General features: G+C 39.2%; 1 protein-coding gene across 1 annotated transcript in view; it reads right to left on the minus strand.

Annotated features, from left to right (window-relative positions):
- Positions 1 to 325: 325 nt before the first annotated feature.
- The window catches only part of vax2 (ventral anterior homeobox 2), a 28522-nt gene continuing 8073 nt past the window's right edge, over positions 326 to 20774 (minus strand). Inside the window, exon 3 of the mRNA XM_028564256.1 lies at positions 326 to 1832. Coding sequence (XP_028420057.1) covers positions 1344 to 1832 — 489 coding nt within the window. The 3' untranslated portion in view covers positions 326 to 1343. The remainder of the gene's footprint in view (positions 1833 to 20774) is intronic.

Genomic DNA, 20774 nt, shown 5'->3' on the forward strand with positions numbered 1-20774 from the left:
CATTGTGGTGTTACATATTGGTCCTAACTAGGACTGCAACTAATGATTCTTATCGAATAATCTGTCAATAATTTTATTGATTAAAAACTGTGTAAAAATTGTGATTTACCATAACATTTTTGGGGTATTTTTGCTAGAAAACTGACGAAAAAAAAAAAGGTTTAATGGATTATCAAAATTGCTGCAGACTGATTTTCTGTCGATGGACATTGATTAATTAACTAATGGTTGCAGCTCTAGTCCCAACCACATGGATGAACAAGATGCAAAAACAGAAATCTCTGGATCAAGTGTTGACTGAGACGTACTGACTCCTTGAGAAGCGGCTTTCATTTCCGGCCTACACAAGTTTGGTTCTGTAAATGAAAATTATCCCAAAAATTCTGCTTTAGTCTTTTTAGACATTTCTGTGAATCAAAGATTGAAAAGTGAATCTGGGTTCAAAGATGTTTGACCTAGACTTCAGTGATTGAAGGACACAAGTGTGACACCTTAATCCATCCAAACTTGATCCATAAATGCTTTGGCAGAGTTTAACCAGCTTTCTCACAAAACTTTTCTTCTCATGTTTTTTTATATTAAACTTTCAGATCTAGATATGTGATTTCGGCACCATTTGTTCAGATCCTACCACACATTATTTTATACACAAACACAACCAAATAAAGAATTTACAAAAACTACTGCTGGACACCAAACAGATTGATATTAATATGCCACAATTCTTTTTTTTTCAGTTTTTCTTCCATATTGTGAAAGCACATAAACTAAAATCAAACATGGCCACTTGTACAGGAATATGTACTGAAAGGTGTACAAACTGCTTTCTTTGAAATACCATTCTTCTCATTCAGACAGTGATTCCATCTGAACTATCCATATCAAGTAGTTTTTTTTCCCTGAACAGTAAATGAAGGCCTGTATAGAGAGAACAACACACACACACACATACACACAAACTAACGGGACAAAAAGTGAAGAGCCACTTGAAACCACTGCAAAGAGAGCGGTGATAACAACATCTGTCTGTCAGGGTTCACGCAACATACACACACACAATATTTTTGCAAAAATTCACAAGGTTTTTTTTTTTTTTTTTGTGGGAGAGTCTCCATCACATCACGTCCTTTTCATTATTTTGGGTCAGTGTGCCCAACAGTGCTGTGGCACAAAATGGCGCTCTGCTCAACCTGGTCTCTTCCTGTTACACATTTCTCATGATCCAGGTTGCTTTCGTTCCTATCTGCTGAAGCTCAAGTGTCAAACAGGCTGCAGACTGAGCAGATCCGCTCTTACAAAGACAAGTTCCTGTACCCTGGTGTCCTAAAAGAGGGACAGATAACTTAAGAAACAGTCTTCTTCCCTCCCAGATCTGCCTCCTTCCTGTCCAGCCGCATGTACGGCTCAAAAGCTGAAGAACCGCAGCCGTAGGCGGATGTCAGTTCATGATGAGTGCCCCCCAGTAGCGGCATGGAGAAGCAGAGGGAGTGCGGCGGTGGGACGCCCAACCGCGGTGAGGTGCCGCCCAGAGAGGGCAGCGAGAGCCCAAAAGTCCCCCCTGGTAGGGAATTGGGAGGAGTGCTGCTGCTGATCCCCGGAGAGGTGGAGGAGCCTCCGCCTGGGCTGCCCAGCAGGGAGCCGTTTGATGGATGTGGGGGCCCCAGGAGGGCGTTAGGTGGCGGGACGGGGCCCGATAGGAGGCGGCCCTGCTCCAGGAGGCGCAGGATGTTGCAGGTGGCCAACGACTCGTTTGAGGAGGAGGAGCGTTTGTCTGAATCCTTGGTGGTGTCCTTCTTCTGTTTTGTCCGTCGGTTTTGGAACCACACCTTGACCTGCAACAACCAGGAGGAAAGATTCATATCATCATTGTTGTACTAAACCTTTTGTCACCGCTAGAATCAGTGAAAATCAGAAATGAATGAGCTGGGAAACTTTACAAAGGCTTGTCATCACGGAACACCAAATATCATAAAAAAAAAATCATAAAAATAACTGAACAAAGCTTCTACTGCTGTTTTCTTCTTCCTAACATTATAACGTGTGCAGATTACTAATGTGTCACTAACTCATCCTTACATTATACTCTTTACATGCCCGAAAGTTGATAGTTTGTACAAGCTGAACACACATGTACAGTAACTGATTTATTTGAGACCTCTGCTTGATGCATATCTATGCAGTAGCATGCTCTGAGAGCTCACGGTTGTGAGCGGTGAGAGCACGCAACACCTTAGCAGTAAACCAGTCATACACGCATAAATGCATGCAGAACAAGCAGAGATGCTATAATCCCCTGGTACCAGCCACTGGATCAACTCTGTTGTTTTTCTCTGCACATTTGATCATGATTGGTCCCGTGCACTTTTCCTTCTCTCACACTTCAAGGATCTAATAGGCCAGAAATGTAGCCTACATATGGGGGATGGGCAGTGATAGTAAAGCCATACAGCAGAATGGAGATATTATATCACGATAGAGAAAGATACTGAAGTATGTGTGCACAAATCTGAAAACGGGAACAGAACAGAAGTATACAAATGCCCCACAAATCAAAGATGTGAAAATGTAAAATTAAAAAAACAAAGAAAAAAACATCTGCATCCATCAAGCAGATTGAGGAAAGCTCAGTGAACTCTGCCTGTCCTTGTTCACCGTGTTTAATTGATGGAGTGCAGCCGCAGCTTTAATGTATAGCGTGTGGAAAAGTCCGGGCTGGGTGGGATGTTGATTGGAGGGCATGCTGGGGTCACAGAAGATCGCTGCACGGAGAGCCACCTCTGAGAGGAATCACACACATGAAAAATGTATACGATCCTGACCGAGTTTCACTACAGACCCACTGCAGTATCATCCGTCAAAAAAAACACTCACAAAGAGATTAGAAACAAGTAAACTGGGGAAAAAACCTTAAGAGAACAGAACCTTAGAATGAATGCCTTGTTTTGCCCTTGATGTAGTGATGTGATGACTCTTTGGATGTGTGACAAGAGTATAAATCATCACTGTACAAGGTTAACCTTGAAGTTCAGTACAGATACTGAAGCCATTTTGTGAAACCCTATTTGTGATACAGCAAACTCACCAGTATCTTTCATTTTTTTCTGATGTATCATTTAAGTTATTTATACAATTTAGAAGGGCAGGTAAAATAATTGTTCCATGTGATTGAGTTTAATATGTAGGCCTATATACCACTACTCACAAAAAGTTAGGGATATCTGGCTTTCGGGTGAAATTTATGGAAAATGTAAGAAGTTCAAGCTACAGTGGTATTATATCATGAAAGTAGGGCATTTAAGTAGAAGCATGCAATGGGGATTTCCTCATCTCAAACAATTTATTGAAACAAAAGCCAACAACAGTGGTGGTTATACCAAAACAACAAAAATGTAAATGTCTCAATAACTTGTCACATGCCCTTGAGCATCAATTACAGCTTGACAACGACGTCTCGTGCTGTCCACAAGTCAAGTTATTGTCTGCTGAGGCATGGCATCCCACTCTTCTTGAAGCTGGCCCTCAGGTCATTGAGGTTCTGGGCTACAGAGTTACGTGCCTCAACACGGCGACTCAGCTGATCCCATAGGTTTTCTATGGGATTCAGGTCTGGAGAAAGTGAGGGCCACTCCATTTGAGGTACTCCAGTCTCCAGCAGCCGTTCCTTAATGATGCAAACTCGATGAGCTGGAGCATTGTCGTCCATGAAGGTGAAATAAGGCCTGTGTTGTTCATGCAGGGGCACAATGACTGGATTAATGATGTTATTCAGGTAGTATGGGCTGGCCACTGTACCATTCAGAAAGTGTAGGGCAGTTCTGTATTGACTAGACACACCTGCCCACACTGTAACAACACCACCACCAAAGGGTCGTCTGGTGACAACAGTGGCTGATGCATAGCGCTCTCCTTGACGTCTCCAACATCGTTGGCGGCCATCATTTCTGCTCATTGTGAATCGACTTTCAGAGAACAGCACTGGGCCCTCGTCCAGCGTAAATGCTCCCTGGCCCATGTAAGACAATGACTCCTGTGCCTGGTGGTGTGGTCAGGTACCCTTGCAGGTCGTCTAGCACACAGACCACGTTGATGTAAACGGTTTTGAATAGTCTGACATGACACTTGGGTGCCTCTCGCCTCCCTTAAATGTGCCTGGAGTTGAGTGGCATTCATCATCCGGTTCCGCAGAACACTGTTCACAATGAAGCGGTCATCAGTGTGGGATGTGGCCAATGGACGTCCACTTCTATGCCTTTCTGTGACTCTTCCAGTCTCTCTGTATCTCTGTTGCAACCAGGTTGCAACCTGCTGATGACACTCTGTGACACTCTAAGCTCAGTGGCCACTTCCGTCTGACAACATCCTGTTTGAAGCCTCGCAATGGCGAGGTACTGTTGATCAATTGATAGGTTTCGTCTTGGTCTCATGATGTCAAAATGTGAACAGCATGATGAGGAGGACTGTTTAAATACCAATTCTAATTGAACCAGGAAATGTATTGGTCGATTCATGGATCAAACACCTGTTGTGAATTTTGCCGTTAAGCTCCGCGTGACGAGGACAGCCAGTTGTGCAGAAAGTACTGAAACATTGAATGGTTGGACATGCGCATTCAAAAGTTGAGAGAAGGTCACATTAAGTTCACCTGTAAAGGTTATAGCCTAGTGGATTTTAGGTTCATCCTGAAATTTCACCCGAAAGCCGAATATCCCTGACTTTTTGTGAGTAGGTGTATTTACAATAATGTTAATTTTCATTGTTTGGTAATCTGCAGATTATTTTCTCAATTTAACGTCCCCTCAAAAAATAGAAAATAGTAAAACAATGAACATCACAAATTCCTAAAGCTCAATGTAATGCCTCTTGATTTGTTCCACCAACTGTCCAAGCTTAAACATGCTCAATATACAGTTATATAAAACAGAGAAAAGCAGCAAATTGTCACACTGAGTAGGGGGAATCAGTGATTTTTTTCGGCATGTTTTTTTTTTTTATAAAAAAAAAAAAAAAAGACATTTACATTAAGTATTATCTTCTGAACTTCTGATTGGTTAGTTGAATCACCTCTGAAAACTAGAAAGTTCTGTTGTTGTGGTGTTGATTTAAGTGTGAAGAAGTTGTTTAAAAGACCATGGACTTTTTCTTTCTGTTAAAGGTCCCATGGCATGAAAATTTCACTTTATGAGGTTTTTTAACATTAATATGAGTTCCCCCAGCCTGCCTATGGTCCCCCAGTGGCTAGAAATGGTGATAGGTGTAAACCAAGCCCTGGGTATCCTGCTCTGCCTTTGAGAAAATGAAAGCTCAGATGGGCCGATCTGGAATCTTGCTCCTTATGAGGTCATAAGGAGCAAGGTTACCTCCTTTTACTCTGCTTTGCCCGCCCAGAGAATTTGGCCCACCCATGAGAGAAAGAGAGACATCATGGCTCTCAAACAATTAAAGTGGCAGTTGGTCAAGACTTTCCATCAATCTCTTCGCGATTTTTCGTAGAAATCCATTAATGTAATCCCTTATAAATGGGGATTGACAGCAGATGACTTAAAAAGGAAACTCCTGTAACAGCAGAAATGTGTAAGCCTGTGAAAGTTTCATAATCATTTGTTGATTGCACAACAGCCAGACGACACATGGAAACACACACACAAACAATGTATGAAGCCTGTATGAAGGTACAATGCAAACACAGTAGGACTGTGTGAGCAAACACATTTTAACCATTTATTTATGTCCACATAAAGAAAAATAGTATAGGGACACAAATATTACAGATGCAGTACAATACAAGACACAACTCATGGACCAGTGGCACGCAGCATATTTTCACAATATCACTTACAAGCGCAAAACTCACTTCTCGAGGGTATAGGTAGCACAATACTTAGTTCTTAAAGGAACACGCCGACTTATTGGGAATTTAGCTTATTCACCGTAACCCCCAGAGTAAGACAAGTCCATACATACCCTTCTCATCTCCATGCGTGCTGTAACGCTGCCTGACGGTTCCAGCATTAGCTTAGCCCAGCACAGATCCTGCAGGTAACTGGTTCCAACTAGCCTACTGCTCCCAATTGCGACAAAAGTGACAAAATAACGGCAACATGTTCCTATTTACATGTTGTGATTTGTAAGTCTGGCGTGTACAAAAAACAACGTAACATGAGACACAGCCGTCTTCTAACTGTAAACAAACCGGGAACTATATTCTCAGACAGGCTTGCTGCGAGCATATCACTCCGCCCAAGTACTATATTCTTCCGCCTGAGAATATAGTTCCCGGTTTGTTTACAGTTAAAAGACGGCTGTGTCTCATGACTGTTACGTTGTTTTTTGTACACGCTGTGACTCTATGAATCACAACATGTAAATAGGAACGTGTTGGCGTTATTTTGTCACTTATTCGGAGCGGTAGGATTACTGGAACCATTCACCTGCATGTTCTGTGCTGGCCTGATGCCGCTGGAGCCGTCAGACAGCATTACAGCACGCACGGAGATGAAAAGGGTATGTATGGACTTGTCCAACTCTGGGGGTTACGGTGAATAAGCTAAATTCCCAAGAAGTCGGCGTGTTCCTTTAAGGATATAAGTAGCAGCGTCTCCGCCATATGTGGCGGCTGCCAATAATAGCAGATATGGCGCAGTACTTTGCAAGCCGTTTTGCCCTCTTTTTGGCCATTCCAAGTTGTTGCAGCCCTCTTACTACCAGCCTGTGTGTGTTTCCTAGGCTACCAAATATGAAAACTAGTAGTGTGCACCTATAACCTAGCTCTGAGATGGTGTTTAGGAGTGGTTGGTATTTAACTACCTTAGTGTAGAAATGAATCTTCAAACACAGTTATGTTAGTCTGATTTGAGGTTGCTCTTTAATTAAGGGCTAGACTGGTACAACAAAACATTGACTTCCCTGCAAATACTTTTCTTGTCTCTTTCATAGGTTTTTGGCAAACGTGGATTGTGCTGCAGAATCTGTGAGGAGAAAACCTTTAGAAATGCTGCCTGTGTGCACATGCTTGTGGCTGAAAGTCTCTCTTGAATTCAATCTTAATTGCAAAAACCTAAACGTTAAGGTGTTTTGCGACCATTCAAATCTCATTCAAGTCTCCTGGGTGAAGGCTGAAGGCTTGACACTTGACTCAACAGGCTTGTCAATTTAGAAATTCCCTAATTTTATCCAGCCCCGACAACACAAACCGACAAACAAGCCAGTCACATCTAAAACTTTGGCAAAAAAACAAGTAAAAAAAAAAAAAAAAAACTCTATCAAACTCCCACATCGCACATCAACTTAAAAGGTGGTTAAGCAACTAAAAACCTTTGTTCAGGTAGGAAACCGTTGTGGCTACACATAAAGAAGACAAACACTGATTACAGGTCTTTGACTGGAACTGAAGCTCCTTGTCTTACCCGAGCACCTTCGTGCAGATGACACAAGTTTATCTTGTAAAACACCGGAGTGACAAGGAGCTCACCTAATTGGGTGGCATAACTTTTAAGCCGACCGTAGCAGTTGATTGTGTGGAGCTAATCAGGCTGACCAGTGAAACTATATCACTGCATATTGTTTCAGCTCAACAGAACGACAGACCACAACAGAAATAATAGGATCGGAGAAGATCCACCAGCTCGGAGAGGAATACTGACACCAGCAAGTCTTACTGTCAACTCCATTTTATTTATATATAGCCCAATATCACAACATACTGTAAAGACCCAACCAAGCACAGAGGAAGGCATAATGGAGATGGAGGAAGGGAGATGGGGGGGGAAGGAGGGATACGCAGCAGAAATAATCTCTCTGTAGTTGCTTTTATATTTCTTACTCGTTAGCTCACACACTGTCTCATCTCTTTCTCTGCATTTTACTCATGTGCCACCGCCTGCCAAACACCCACATCCCTTTAAAAGCTTTTACTACAGATTAAAACTCCCAACCAATCCCTCTCCTCTATCTGAAGTGGGCGTGGCTCGGTCTTCTGTTCCCATCACAGTCCTCCTATTCATAGCTGGGTGGAAGATGAAAAAAAAAAAAAAAAAACTTGGTGTTTTAAAGGGATTTTATTTGTCGGGGGAAACGATGAGAAGAGAAGAAAGCAAAGCTGCCTTTAGTACATCTACACTATTGGATGTAAATCCTTTTTAATGGGATCCAGGGTTCAGAGCCAGGCCAGAGATTACAAAGGGAGATCTGGATCTGGCGTGACCTGCATTTGACCGGGCCTCGCCCTCTGCACCCCGCCCTGCGGCGCCCGGGCCTACCGGGGCGAGGCCCGGGCATGGGGAGAGGCCGGGTGAAGAGGTTAGGACTGAGCTGAGAGCAGCAAAACCAAATCTGGTGGAAGTATGGACTAATGTCCATGTCATTGTGTTTTTAGATCAATCTTGAGTAGCGATTGTCCTCTTTTCAGTCTTTTTGTTAAATGTTTTCTTGATTTGATTTTGATTTAAGGGCAGACACCCGAGGTGAATAGGAAAACAAAATTAACTAATAGATATCACCATGAAACTTCCCCAGTTGATTACTTACATTAAGACAAATATCTTTTGGATTACAAGTTTTCTGGAATTTTATGTTTAATTATGGAAATTAAGAATTATCTTGTTATATATGCGCTAATTTGAGAGAAATCTGAACATTGTAAAAAGACTTATTTTGTTGACATATTAGAGTCAAGGTTTTTAAAGAGGGGATTTTGGATATCTCCTTTTATCACTACATAAATCAGAATATGGTGTCAACAGCTATAGTGGAGATTTCAGGCTCATGAGAAAAACCCATTTCGAGAAAATGGCCTTTAAAAGATATGAATTATAAAATTCCAGACATTTTACAAGACATTACAGGTGAATAGAGTAAAATTAACTAACAGATATCAACGTGAAACTTCACCAGTTAATTACTTACACTAAGACATATATTTTTGTATTATACGTTTTCTGAAATAGTATGTTTAAATATGCAAATGAGGCATTATCTAATGCTAACTTTTGCTGAATTTAGGAGAAATGTGCAGGTGCAAATACACAAAGTGTAGTAAAATAAACACCTAAATGTGTCTTTTGGATGTTTTTTTTCTCCCAACAGTCTGAAACGGAGACATGCTATGGAAGTAAAATAGCCCAAAAACTCCAAATTGAAAACTGATGGTTTTGCCTAGGGTGTCTCCGCTTCCTGTCTGTGGTACTCAGCACAGAGCTCATTGATTCCTACTGAAGGTGTAAATGTTTAAAAATGCCTCACAAATATATTATTTCATTTTATTTTTAGAGCTCAGTAATTTCCTGGGCAGCTTGGCACTGTAATTCTTTAGGAAACATCACTCAAACAGGTGTAAATAGTGCATTTGTTGAAGACTATTTTACCTTGCGCATGAATACACATTCGGTGGTCAAGTGAGTATTTGGTATTTGTACCAGAACAACAATGTATGTAAGAGTGACTCAAATAAACTACAGTGCCCATGTTTACTGTAATAAAGGAACATTCCACCCAATGGTGTGACAATTAATGTGTTTTTAATAGTTTTTGAACCATTGAGCTCTGTGGCATAGAGGACTAAGATATATCAGGCTTTGGCTTTTGATAATTTGAAGGATATACTGTATATTATCACCAGCCTTGTCATTTGAGACAGCTTTAGAACGAGTTCATTTCTAGATGTAAATTGCATCTGAAAGAGAAGACTGTGTACTGATAATGGTCAAATAACAATTTTATGATTTGCAAAGCAGCAGGAGAGGTGAAAAAAGATTTTTTTCTTTCCTTTTTTTCTCACTTTGCATCTTTATGACAGAATAGTTGTTTAAACATGTCTGTGCCGCTCTGTGTGAATTGTGTGAAATGTTTTTATTTTTTAAATTAGTTCAAGACAGAGAAATTGTGTCAGCATAACATTGAGAATATATGTGTAATGAGAGGATTTAAATATGTGTACAGTATTATTCACAAGAGGAGAGCAGGAAGATAATTTAAATGTTTAAGAATGTGGGTAATCAATTTGATGTACTATGATGTTAGAATTAAAATTAAGACTTATTGATTACTTTTAAAGCCCTCCATGGTTTGGCTTCATGTCCTGCACCAAGTTCGGTGATCCAGGCTCAAGACAAATCATGTTTTAGCTGCTACAGAGGAACAATTTCCCTTTTATTATTAGTCTAGCTGCCACATGAAAAAAAGATTATAATACTTATACTGGTATAATTAAAACAATATATTTTTTGTATTTCATTTTGTTTAAATTCTCCATGTATGACCATTCCCAGTAATGGTTTTGTTTTATTGTATCATATTGTATTAATGTTGGAGCATGATAAGCACTATGTAACTGTGCTGACTGTGAAAATAAAGTTTACTTCCCAAATTACACTTAATTGTAAGCTGATAATTCCAGGTAAAGGTATGAGTTCTGCTTGTGAGCATATGTCAATTTGTGTTAGTGTTAAGAAATGACAAAATTATTTAAAAACATTCAAAATGTAAAAACAAATCATTAACAATTAGGCGACCTCGCTGTGTAATTGGAGGCACGCATCTAAAACCTCACACTTCTACACTTACTGTCAAGTGAAACTGCCTATCTTATCTGAAAGCAAGAAGCAGCAGCAGCAGCAGTAAAGCAAGAAGACAAAATCAGAGAGAGGTGGGACGTCACTGGACTAGATGAAGGATGAGTACAACGAGACACAGGTAGGGGATCAAAATGAGAGTATGGGGGTAAATGTATGCAGGGCGATGTATATTCAAGGTCAGGGAGAGATGATCAGGCTGGCATGCATGATTACACAGGCCAGTCGGGCAGAGGTCAGCCAATCAGAGGCCTGCGCTGTGAATCCAGACAGATGCAAAGGGAGCGGCACAAACTGGGCTAGAGGTAGAAAGGTTAAGCCAGATCAAGACCTAGTGTACAGATCAACTGGACATCCATATCCACAATGTATAGCAATTGATGTGTATGTGGGAACGTATTTGTAAATGAATGCTGATGAATGAATGAAGGGTGTGATAATTTTAATGTTGGTTTTGGGATAAATGTATTATTAAATGTATTTGTTGACATCAGCCTGCCCAGGGACTACAGGTGGAAACTAGCACAAGTGCTACAACCTGGTATAATGCATCTCTCCTGTCTAAGGTTAATGTATATTGTACATTGTCCCTGTTTAAATAAATAAAGAAAAAAAGAAAAATATATGTGTCCATACAATAAATCAGCTAAGCTCTGCCCCAACATGAGCCAAGTTGGAATAAAGACGATATTTGTTTGTTTAGATGTTTTTATAATCTGTTTTTAATCACTTTACTGCGATGCAATAAAGCTGAACTGATCTAAGCTACGACGATGGGGAACATTAACTAAACATCTAATGTGATATAACACTCTGCTGCCCGGTTGTATAATGCCGATAATGCAGCAGAGTGATTGTGACGGTAAAGTCTTTAAGAAGGACACTTGGTGACAGTCTTTCACACTTTCTGTGACCCCTCCAGCAGCTCGCTGCCCCCGCTGTGACCCTGCTCATACCCCCTGATCCCAGGCATGTGATGAGTCGCAGCACACAATGAAAACTCTTTTCCATGGAGACTGTACCAGGCAGACCAGCGGCCATTCAACTGCATGTAACAGACCAGTGGATACTAACTATATGTAATGTAATGCACCAATGGCACTGTATGTGACGGTACAGTGGTCGCCATTATTGAAGGAACCAAAAAGTAATGGGCTGAACCAATGACTTACTCAATTGTGTGTGATAGATCAACATATCAGTCTTTTTTCAAAATTCTTACAGATTATTTTAATGAGGCCAGTATATTTATAATTAAAATGATTGCCTTTTTTTAATGAAAACTGGCTACTGTTTCGGTGAATTTAACTTTAACTTTTCAGGTGAGTAGAGCCATTTGACAGACCAGTGATTCAAGAAAAATAGGCATGTTGACCTCACAGAAAATGTGTTTTATTATTCTATTTCATTTGTGAGAGACCATGTACAATATTAAACACATCTGTTGTCACTTGGGACAACCTGAAAAAATAGTCATCTAACATTTGTCTAACTTTGTTGAAAATATACATAAAAAATATATTCAAAGAATTATTTAGGTAAACGTATAAATCGGGATGCAGACTTAAAGTTGTGTAAAAGTGCACTAAAACAGGTGTCTATCTCAAGCTAAATTTGGTTCAAAGTCATGACATTCCCTGGGTTATTTAACTATATGATTGCTTAAAGTCTCTAAAGTCGGCTAATCAGTGTCTTAATATGAGACTTTTCAAGTCTGTCCCACTAAACTTTGAAGTAGTTTACCTCTGAACACTGAAAACCATTTTATTTGCTGATGACACTAATTTAATCTGTTCCGGGGAAACAACTCTTGGATACAGTGGAAAATGAATTGAAAAAGATGAAGAGCTGGTTTGATGCAAATAAACTAACTCAAATTTATAATTTTTGGGAATCGCAGAACAAATTCACACAAAAAAATTATGATCAATGACATTGAAATAGAAAAAGTAAAAGAACTCAAATTTCTGGGAGTAATAATCGATGAAACATTATGTTGGAAGCCACATATACATCATGTTAAGCCCAAAATATCCAAATCAATTGCAATACTGTATAAAACCAAATATTAAATCCACTTTCATTGTACACGTTGTAATGTTCCTTCATACTGCCATACATTACTCACTGTTTGGAAGTGTGGGATAAAACATACAAAACAAACATTGAACCTATATTCATCCTTCAAAAGAGAGCCTTAAGAATTGTAAATAAAACCACTTCTAGAGCACCAACTGATCCACTTTTCATCAAACTACTGTAAAAGCACTAACAGTGCCCTACTACGCCATGCTACGCCCTGCTATGCCCTGCTACACCCTGCAACGACCTGCAGTGCCCTGCTATGCCATGAACTACTACAACTACTATTTCTGGTCATTGTTCCATTATCTTTATTGTGACCATTGTTGCCACTGTTCATCACACCCCCAACCGGCACCGTCAGACACCACCTACCAAGAGCCTGGGTCTGTCCGAGGTTTCTCCCTAAAAAGGAAGTTTTTCTCACCACTGAGGTTACTGAGGTTTCTTCCTAAAAGGGAGTTTTTCCTCGCCACTGTCGCACTAAATGCTTGCTCTTGGGGGGAATTATTGGAATTGTTGGGTCTTTGTAAATTATAGAGTGTGGTCTAGACCTACTCTATCTGTAAAGTGTCTTGAGATAAAGCTTGTTATGATTTCATACTATAAATAAAATTGAATTAAAATTCAAAGATATTGTTGACTTTAAAACTGCACAAATCACGTACAAAGTAAATAATCAACAGCTATCGAAACAGTATCCAAGGGTTGTTTCAAAAGAGAGAGAGCAAACATCACTTAAGAGGAACTTTTGTATTTCAAAAGAAACTTATAAGAACAAATGCTAAATATCACTGCATCATAACCAAAGGAGTTAATTCATGGAAGAGCTGCAGTGATGAGATGAAATCATGTACAACAATGAGTTGATGATTTTAAGAGACTATTTTAAATGAATATATTGTATATTGTATGTATGCATGTGTGTCTATGTGTATACATTTATGTGCGTGTAGGTAGTTAGATATACGGTATATGTATGTGTATGTAAATATGTATAAATAAGTGAAGCATCAAATTGTTTTGTATTTAACTAAAGTATAAAAATAGAAAAAGGGGGTAGGACCAGAAAAGTTCTTTTTAACTTCTTCCTACTCCTTTAATAACATGGGAATTTCTTATTTGAATCACTTACAATCATTTTGGAAGATTGTGCTGAAATGTACATTATTTATTTTTTATTTAAATTGTATTCTATATTTTAACTAACTAACTAACCTCCAATTCAGCTGACATCTTAAAAAATTCTCAAACTTTTCTTAACTGATGTTTTTTTCTTAAGCGTTATGTCGGATTTGTTCATTCTTGTTTTTTTTATTGTGCCCTTCGATAATTTGTGTGACATGCTTTTATTGTGAAGAATATGGAAGTTCTGTTTTAAAAACAGCCATGTAAACAAGGACGTGGTTGCCATTAAGGTTGCTGAGGACATGTCCTCAGTATTGTCTCTGGGATTTTGAAGGAATAAAGTGGTATTTAGTATTATATCTCTGGCATTGTAGAGTATGTTTTAAAGCAGCATTTAGACAATTTATGTACAAACTGTACAAATGTTTTTTTAAATCTATCAGCATTAGGATTACAAAACCAAAGATTACAAACGGTCACTTCATGTGAGCTATAACAGCCTGGTTCTGCTCTTCAAGTCATTTTTTCACAAACACGTCCAGCATCCACACACTGACTGCTCTCAAGTTCAAGTTTCTTTCATTACCACACGGCCAGGCTGTTTGAATCAATTTCAGTACAGGTGGAATGGCTGTGAAAGCACGGCACATACAACAGCAGGAACATAAAACAGAAAAAACATACAGTACACACCTCCACATACAATTACAATTAGTCCGGCTGTCCCATCCTCACCTCCATCCTTCTCTTCTTCATCAACCCAACATCATATTGTACTTTCAACCTGCCTCAAATAGCGCTTACAACCCTCAAATCTGTGCCAATATCACCACCACCATCACATTTTACCTGACCCCTAAATCTCGAAGCCCCCCTCCATCACCTAATAACCCCGATCTGGTCCGCCATCACTGCAGCACATGTTCAGCCAGGTTCAGCCAGGGGTTAACCCCGTCTTATAGAATCGCTGGTAGATATGGCTGCCTAATCCTCCTTAGCACAAAAGCACTGGGGACTGTTATAAGGTCCACCTCTCTTTCTCTCCCCTCCTGTCCTACGTCCATTCACTGCCCTCAACCCCCCCCCCCCAAACACACACACACACACACACACACACACACACACACACACACACACACACACACACACACACACACACACACACACACACACACACACACACACACACTCACACGCCTGAGTGAACCCCACCAGGTTTAGATAACAGCCTTTACCGCCTCCTTTCTCATACTGTAATGTTAGAGATGTACTACACTCATTCAGCAAAGAAATCAGCAGGGGTTTGAATGTGGTCCATGACTTGTCTTGCATGTCACCCCGCAGTCACTCGAATCACCTTCGTCATTTCGGCTTTTTTTTGTTCTTTAAGAATCATATTTGATTTTGTTGTCACAGCTGGCAAAAGTCAGACACTGAGATTTAAAAAACCAAGGACTGTTTCACAATTCTGCTGCCTCATTTTTGAGAACTCTTTTATCTCTATATTTAATGTCTGTACACACGACCTCTATTGCATATCCGTCTGTTATGGAAGAGCGATCCATCCTCTGTTGCTCTTTCTGACTTTTCTATCTTTTTTCCCCCCCGTTACCTGAACTAAAGGGTATAAGGATGGATTGTGATGGGTTTGTAAGTCATGATTTTGGCAGTGGTCAAAAGTAACCAAATACATTTACGCAAGGAAAGTATTTCTGTTTCTTTATAATAATTATTTATACTTCACTGCATTTCAGTGGAAATTATTGCACACTTTACTTATCTGACAATTATAGTTATTGCAAAAGAAATGCTATCTAAATAAAAACAATATCTAGAATAAATCAAAAACAAAAAAGCCCTTTCAGCTAGATATCGTCCGGAGTAACATCTATTCATCTGTGAATACACTGAACATGTTTTATTTAAAGTAAATGTAATTTAAATTATATATCATGGAGAGATAAGCTGAGAAAGAAATGCTGTATTACGATTTTATTTCTTACATTTTTCTGTTGTATTTGTGTGTATAAATAATGAGACAACATTTTTTACACCTACAACTGCTTTATAATAATATTTATGTGACTAAAGATATGTTCATTTTAAAGGCGCCGGTGTCAATTTTCATGCATTTGCCATTCTGCAGAATGATTACTTTAACTTTTGACATGTTAAGTACGCTTTGCCAAAAATACTTTCATCATTCATTCATTTTTTAAGATGAATAACAACTACTTTTAGGTCAGTGTTTTTGTGCGTATGCTGCTTTGTTAAACACATGGTAGGGATTCTACGTCCCTCTTTACATGGACGGTGTGTGTAAAAAAAGTGAAAACCTCTTGTATCCAATTTTGTTTAAGGATTACATGGTCCTCCATACGTTTGAAAAAATTACACCATCCTCTGCCACACACACACACACACACACACACACACACACACACACACTGATTAAACAAGTCAATTCAATCTGAGAGAGAGTGATTAAGGACTGAGGCAAATACGGACTTAATTGCTATTATGTCGCTCTGATTATCTAATCAACTGATTAGATAATCAGAGCCTCGCAGGTTTCTTCCTGACCATCAGCGAGTCGGACAAAAGTTTCCATTCTGAGGACTATGCTCTCGCTTCAGGTTACCGCAGAGTAAAGAGGAAAGAGTTTGTTGCTGTACAACACCAAACATTTTAACTGAAAGCACAAAGCAGCAAGTGTTAATCTGTCTGCGTCCCTTCCGATCTCTTTCTCTATTCTGAGTGTTTGGACAATTCCCGCACTGTGCCATCTCCTCTCGGCTACATCTGCACAGCTATACGTCATGGCCGGGTCCTCTACGCTCCAGACAAGTGGCCAGACACCGTCTGTCTGGGCCGTCATGGAGAACAATACACACAACGAGGACATTCACTGTACGTAGACACATAAACACACATGTAATCATGTCTCCTCTTGCCTCAGTCTGCAGAGGAAAACACAATTTTCCTACAGTCTTTTGAGAGGAAAAAAGAGGAAAATCTTTTAGTTTTCAAGCCCAGAGTGTACTCCTGTGTCCATATACCAGTACAACAATAAATAAAGAAGTATACATTTCTTAATTCACATCATACAAATGCTTCTAGATTAATAGATTGAAACCAGTTGCACAAGCAGGTGAAACTTCTTAACAGGGAATTTAGATTAACCAGGTTTCAGGTCACCTAGTTTTCATAGAGCCTGACTCTCTTCTTCACCCTGCCAAAGTGCTCATAATACTACTACTAATACATTCTATTTATAGATCGCCTTTCAAGATACTCAAAACTGATTTACATGTTAAAAAAAAAAAAAAACATCCTAGCAGGACCATACCAGCTCCAGGGGTCCTGATCTGTGGCCAGCCCTGACCTCTAACTTCCCTCTGTGGTTTAAGGATAAAACAATACAAGACAGCAACGCCATTTATTAGTTTTTACAGCCGTCACTAAACTCTGCTCGAGGCTGTTTGGTATCAAAGAGTTGTCTGTGTGAGAGAAAAGACAGCAGGCAGAACTTGAGAGGAAGTGTGACACTGATCTCAAATGACTTGCACACCTGTCGGAGGTCAGTTACTGGTCTTAAATCATATCAAGCACAAAATGTGTTTTTAGGCAGGTAAAATCAGTTAAGGTTTGCTGCTGAAAAGGTCTGATACCCTAACAAGTTTCTTATATAAAAAAAAAACGTTTCTCGTCTTTGCTTTTGTTGCCAGAATGTGTGCCTTCTGGCCTTTCTACACTCTCTTTGACTGTGAGCCAATGAAATCATAGCAACGTGTCTAAACAGAGACCTATGATATGTACATATCTCTATTTTAACAGCAGGTGGGCTACATCGTTTTAATTTACTCGCTCTTGAATCAGAAAGTTGAAGTTTCAAACATTGAAATGAACCAGAGTGTATGTCGAGAAGGCGTGGACCCTAGAAAATCAGTTGTTGTTCAATAACAGCAACAACTTCTCAATACTATTGTGGATTGCAGCTTTTCCTCATTCTGTAAATAGATCTACAATGACCTGAGTGAGGCTGTGATAAAAACAAGAAGAGTTTAAAAGCCCTACACAGGAGCTCAACTCTGTGTGAACTGCTCTGAGAGTGTTAACATGAAAGTGAGGCCACACACAAAATCAGTCTCACACACACACACACACGTGTTTGTTTACATTAAATTGCATTGCATTATATTTCAATCAATTATTATTTATGCACATTAAAGTCACTAATACTTTTTAAAAAGGGGAATGTATCACCTTGTTAGCTAATTTTAAATAACAAATGTTCTGTGTTCTATTTTAGAACCTTAAATATGTTACAGCTAAATATTAAGAGCAAGGCATTTGTAACATTTTAAAACACATTTGAACAGTTCCTTCCTAAGTTTCATCCCGACCAGACATCATCTTTAAAGCAGAAATACATCAAATCAATATCCATTTTAATAGTGTCCTCGGACATAAACAAAAAAAAAGGCAACAAATGCAAATATTTGCTCACATCTGTGCATTGCTCACCCAGCTTTACATTAAAGATTAAACATGATTCCATCACTGAGCTCTCTGCCATTTCCTGCAGGATTAAAAACCAGTTTAACACAGCCCAGGGACCATTAAACCCATAGCTTCTCCATGGAAGGGCTGCAAACAACAATAGACTGATACTCTGGCAGCGTATACATCAGCTGCACTCAACTCAGGAGGCCTGTGGAAGAGCTTAAAGTGACCACACAGCATGTGTCCTAAAATCTCCTGATGTCACATGAGAGCAGGCAGGTCACGTCCACGACTGTGTGAAAGTTTTTGTCTTTTTTTGTGCAAAAAAAGGAGAGGTTTGACACATTATTAGTCAGTGGTTGTCAGGTAAATGTAAAAGAAACAGGAGTAATAGCCTCCAAATTGTTCATCTATTTACTAAGAGGTACACCTAAAGAGCCAAAAATAAGTTTGAGATGAAAAGATGCATTAGATTTTGTTGTTTTAAGCTGCTCTTTAGAAATAAATAGGGAAACAACTGTTAAAGCATTCTCTGTGTTCATTTACAGTAGATTTACACAGTTTTCTAAATCTTAGAAATAATATGAATGATCCTCCTCCATGTGCAGGAAACATACCTTCACAATAAGAGCTGAAGCATCCACCTGTACAATCCATGATCAAACTGATCATGAAGCAAGGGCTTTCAAGTGTGTGTGTGTGCGTGCGTGTGTGTGTGTGTGTGTGTGCGTGTGCGTGTCCTCCTGCTACCCTGTATCGGGGAGCCACCTGCCGGGATGAAGATAGAGCTCCGAGGTAGTAACGGATTACTCAGTAACACGTTACCGCAGCGTGATTACTGAACGCACAAGAGTTGTGGGTTTCCTCTCACGATGCTGCAGTTCAAAAATAAGTTTCTCGTGTTTCGACACATTCAAGGCTCAAATGTGGAACTACTTGGAATTATTTGCGTTTGATCGACGACATTAATGTTGGATATATGAACTTTGCGCGGTTCAAATGTAGGCTATGCATCAATTTTGGGGGATGGAACTGAAACTGCAGGCTAGAGTCATTTAAATAATTACTGACAAATATAGTAATGTTATTAATGTTTGTGTTAGTTCTGAAGCAAGTCACGAACAATAAGCAGTAGATCGTTTTTTTTCCCAGACCAGCAGCAGTGCCTCTGATAGCTGTAGGCTAGAGACTCCAGTTGTATGCGCTTTGTAGGCTACAGGCTAAGCTTTTATTAACCTGTTTTCTAACATTTATTCTCATTTCTCCTGTTTATTTAACGCTGGGTTCTTTGCTGACTGAGTCTTTATCAAGATAAAAGTTGTTCAGTGTTTCAGTGCTTCCAAAACAAAAGTCACTGTTTTTGTCCTTTCTAAGACAAAAATACCAAAGAAAAGTTGCGTTAAACTCGCCAGAAATACGTTTGGAAAGCCACAATTTTAAAATAAGCCTGTCTTGGCGAGACACATTCATCTAATTATTTATAAGTTCATGCATTTCTATATGTGTGTATGTGTGTGTGTGTGTGTGTGTGTGTGTGTGTGTGTGTGTGTGTGTGTGTGTGTGTGTGTGTGTGTGTGTGTGTGTGTGTGTGTGTCCAATGTTTGCTGCCTCATTGCGTGATCAGTTTGAATAGCCTACCTGACCACACTAATTGGAGTTACATCATGGGTCAATGACCAAATCCCCAAACATTGTTAAAAAACACTTAACGATCCAACCTCCCATATTACTCTAATTATTATGTGTGTTTCAGTCACAAATAAAGAGGCCTGTCACATACACACACATATATATATATATATATATATATATACATACATACATACATACATACATATATATACACACACACACACACACACACACACATATATATATATATATACATACACACATATATATATATACACACACACACACACACATACATATATACACACACATACATAGGCCTACATACACACATACATATATATAGGCCTATATATATAAAAACTTTATAAAGAGGTGGGAGATCATGCTTTGATCATGTTTTGGTTGCTAAAGGTTCTGAGAGCAAAAGAGAAATTGATTTCACTTGATGATTTAATAAAAGTAATAATATTTATTGTTTGTCAGATTTTGGGGTTCAAATTCAAGTGTAAGGTTCCATGCTGTGTCGGGTATGAGAGTTGGGGGTTTGGCAACGAAACAGCTGATGTAAAGTTTAACCGAAATACAATTATCATCATTTTTACAAGTTACAAATTAATATTTCGATTGGAATTCCAAAATCTTAATCAGAATAGTGCTGGGAAAAAAAGCCCCAAAAACTGAAGCATGTAGTCTCTTATGCAAAGCTTCAAACCCAACGAACTGCAGAAAAAAAAAGTTTTTCAACTACCAACGGAAACCATCTCACTTTTAAAACCTGGAAAAAAAGTAGCGAAATGCCTACAGGAGCTTATATGTATAAAAATATTACAAAAAAAAGCTTAAAAAACAGTAAATGCC

Source organism: Perca flavescens, chromosome 19 (assembly GCF_004354835.1).
Source record: "Perca flavescens isolate YP-PL-M2 chromosome 19, PFLA_1.0, whole genome shotgun sequence".
NCBI classification, from domain to species: Eukaryota; Metazoa; Chordata; class Actinopteri; order Perciformes; family Percidae; genus Perca; species Perca flavescens.